Here is a 3,910-nt window from a genome sequence, read left to right as displayed (position 1 = left end):
TTGCAAACAGGCACAGCTCATCTGATGGACTGGAATTCAACAACATACCTCCTCCACCTTCTAGATTCTTGAAAACCCTTCAGGTCTGGGCATTAAACGCCAGTTCTTCCAAGAAGGTTCAGTAACTCAGATGCCACATACGTAAGTCACATTAATAACCATTCCCAAGAGTCCTCCCACACATTAATGTCTTCCCCAGGAGTCCTCCCCACACATAATGCCTTCCCAGGAGTCCTCCACACATTAATGCTTCCAGGATTCCTTCCCCACACATTAAGGTCTTCCCAGGAGTCCTCCCCACACATTAATGCCTTCCCAGGAGTCCTCCCACACATATAATGCCTTCCCAGGAGTCCTCCCCACACATTAATTGCCTTCCCCAGGAGTCCTCCCCACACATTATGCCTTTCCCAGGAGTCCTCCCACACATTAATGCCTTCCCCAGGAGTCCTTCCCCACACATTAATGCCTTCCCAGGAGTCCTCCCACACATTTAATGCCTTCCCAGAGTCCTCCCCACACATTAATGTCTTCCCCAGGAGTCCTCCCACACATTAACGTTAAGTAGCTGCAGCAGCAGTCTTCCTCCTCCGACTCACTTCTTCCAGGGCAGGACGGCTCACCTGGGACACCGTGATGCCACCCTTCCTGGCCAGTTCTTCTTTGGTCTCTTCACTGGGGTAAGGGTTGCTCAGATGGAATAGAAATACTCGTTCAGCACTTCAGTGGCCTGCTTACTGAAGTTCCGCCGCTTCCGCCTGCAGACAGAGACCCCAGTCTGCGATGTTCTCAGGAAAGGCACTCTAGTCACAGCTCACCCCATAGGCCCCTGGCAGTCTATGTGAGTGCACATGCGCACGTGTGTATGCGTGGGAAGACTGGAGGCTCATGTCCCGTGTCCTCGATCACTCTCATTCTTTGAGGCAAGGTCTCTGGCTGAACTGGAGCTCACTGACCTGGCCAGACTGGCTGGTCAGCAGACTCCGGGCATCTGCCTGTCTCCACATTTCTAGTACCTGGGTTGCAGCAGCTTCTGGCCTTTTTAAAAAAAACATATTAGTGTGTGTCTGTCTGTCTGTCTGTCTGTGTCTGTGTGCGTGTGCATGCACACACACAGTGCACGCATGTATGCGTGTAGGTAGAGGTCAGGGGACAACTTCCTGGCAGTTGGTTCTCTCCGTCCATCATGGGTTCTGGTATGGACAGCCAGACCAACCCAAGGCTTTCTCAGAGGCCCTGGTGGAAGGACAAAGGGAACACCAGTTCCGTGTCCTCATCCAGGAGTGGACTTGGCAAGGCCAGTCTGATGCTGGAGTCAGTGCCTCAGAGGAGTCACGGCTGTAGCTTTTGGGGACCCAGCCCTTCCCCTGGGCTGTGGTTATCAGTCCTTAAGCTGCTATGTCTGAGGTGTTTCACGTTCTCTTTGCCAACACTGTCTGATGAGATCTCTGCTAACCCTGGCCGCTTCCTCCTGCAACAGTATAGCAGGATGCTCTACTTCTTAATGAACCAGCTTGGCATAAGTCGTCACTTATGCAAGGCCTCCCGGTCCAGCTATTGCTTAGTTCTCCTCCTGCAGGTTCGGGTCACTCTGGGTATCAAATTCAGGTCCTGAAAGACTTTTGCACCAAAGTTATTTTACCCACTGAGCCATCTTGCTGGCCCATGTCTGGCTTTTTATGTGGGTGCTGGGTATACAAAACCAGGTTCTTCTGCTCACATGGCAAGCACTTGGCTGACTGAGCTGTCTCCATTCCTGATCTTCTGCACCCCAGTGGGTAATGAACAAGTATGGGACCCAAGTCTGAGCTCTCTGAACCGTGTAAAAGGCACGTATGTCAGTGCATGTTGTGGCTGCAGTGCTCTGTGGCAAGATGGGCAGTGCACAGGAGAGCTCTCCGCAGCTGGCGGCATCCAGCCTGGCATACACAGTGACAAACAACAGAGACCCTGCCCCAAGCAAGGTGGGAGATGGAGACCAACATCCGAGGCTGTCCTCTGACAGTCTCAGTGTGTCATGGCACACACAGGCCTGCCACTCACACACAGTTAAAACAAACCCGCAGTCAGCACTTTGGGTCCTCTCGCTGGAGAGGCTGTGTGAGGCCGAGCCAGGACCTTTGTATGGACTTAAATCCAAGACAGGGCTGGGGTGGGGCTACAGTGGTAGGGAGACTATGTGCTTAGTGCAAAGTTCCCAGTTCAGTCTTCAGCACACAGCACAGGACAGACACCAGAGGTAGCACTAACTCGGCTTCTGTTCCTAAGAGTAAACCCTTGGGGAACCCGGTGGCATGCAGCCCTGACCTGGCATCCAGGAGCCGTGAGCGCAGGGTCATGACAGCCTCACAGGTGCTCTGCTTCAGCTGCCTCTGGATGGCACTGAACTTGCTGTGGATGATGCCCACCATGTGCTCCATCTCCTTGGAGGACACAGGCCTCACCCTACTCTGTTCCCGGAGAAGGTTGGTGACATGGGTGGTGAACTCACGACAGGCCTGGGGGTGAGAAAAGATGGGCCAGCCTGTGACTAAGCAGCCGGGTGCAAGGCAGTGGGCTCCACACCTGACCACATCTGCCACCCCCACAGCTCACCCACAGGTCAGCGTCTGAGGAGTGAGGGAAGGGCTTTCAGTGACACCAAGCCACCTCTGCAGCGATGGACTGCAGAGCGTCCCTGCTCTGCCTGCCACAGAGGAGGGGCTAGCGTCCACATCTGACTGTGGCCAATGTGCATTCACATGAGAAACTCTGGCGTGCAGAAAGATCACCTGTTCATACTTCTCTAGCTCAGAGTGGTAAATCTGTCGGATCTGGGACAGCTTGGCCCTGTAGTCTGAGTGCTCAATGCTATTGTCATTTGGACAGCCACCTGGTGTTGCTGTGGCGCCTGCCGCTGCTCCTCGTCCTCTCTTCTCTGGCCTGGACACACCCTCAGCCAGCAGCATGTTATCCAGCCTCAGGAGCTGAGCGTCGGGAGGATCCTCTTCCTGATGCCGGATGCTCACAGCTACATGAAAGAGACAGGCAGACTGGGATGTGTTCTCTGCAGAGAACAACAGCCAGGGCCAAGTGCACTGGCACCATGGCTGGGCATCATTTTAAATGTGTTACGTTATGTCTACATGTGTGTCTGTGTGTGGGTATGTGCATGTGTGAGCACAGATGTCCTAAGGGCCCAGGCTGAGGGTGTCAGACCCCTAGAGCTGGCGTCATAAAGGCAGCTGTAAGCTGTCCAGTGTAGGTGCTGGGAACAAAACTCAGTCCTCTGCAAGAGCAGGAAACACTGAACCTCCAAACCATCTCTGCAGTTCCTTTATTACCACATTGGATCAGAGACACCTAGGAATCCACCCAGACACATGCCATTCAGGAGCACCGTCTTGGCTGTGGAGAGGATGCCAGGACAGTACAGCACATGTGGACAGACCTGACAGCCACATGAGAGCACAGCCAAGGGCTGGGTGGGTGTCCTGAGTGCTGGGGAGGGGGTCATGCTGGTGCTGGTGTGGATATAAAGGCAGATGCAGGGCTGGCGAAATGGCTCAGTGGGTAGAGGAGCTTGCTGCAAGCCTGAAATCAATCCCAGGACCCACACGGTAGAAGGAAAATCAAATCCTGCAACTTGACCTCTGATCTACATGGTAGCTCTCCCTGCCTCCTCCAAAGTAAATAAACGTGAAAAAAGTATTAAATAGCCTGTGGGTGGAAGGCATGCCCAGCTAGAATGTGTGGCCCTGCCTTCAAGCCTGGGATCAGGCATAGTACTGCACTGATGGGTTCTCTAATGTGCCCACATGTCCACGTCCCTGTGTGTGTGCACACGCATGTGTCTATGCATGCATATGTCCCTATATGTGTGTGTACATGCATGCATCTGTGTCTTGTTATGTATATCCATGCATATATT

The 3,910-nt window shown here is 53.4% G+C and overlaps 1 protein-coding gene across 1 annotated transcript; it reads right to left on the bottom strand.

Moving 5' to 3' along the window:
• Positions 1–560: 560 nt before the first annotated feature.
• On the bottom strand, positions 561–3,077 carry LOC114689337 (pre-B-cell leukemia transcription factor 4-like; the record flags this gene model as incomplete). Its single annotated transcript, XM_028863676.2, is given in 4 exon segments — positions 561–700; positions 703–758; positions 2,308–2,498; positions 2,772–3,077. Coding segments are annotated over 4 exon segments (693 nt in total), but the record flags the coding sequence as incomplete, so codon positions are not given.
• Between the last annotated feature and the right edge of the window lie 833 nt (positions 3,078–3,910).

This window comes from Peromyscus leucopus, unplaced genomic scaffold, assembly GCF_004664715.2.
Source record: "Peromyscus leucopus breed LL Stock unplaced genomic scaffold, UCI_PerLeu_2.1 scaffold_1681, whole genome shotgun sequence".
NCBI classification, from domain to species: domain Eukaryota; kingdom Metazoa; phylum Chordata; class Mammalia; order Rodentia; family Cricetidae; genus Peromyscus; species Peromyscus leucopus.
This window is presented reverse-complemented; position numbering and strand designations above follow the sequence as displayed.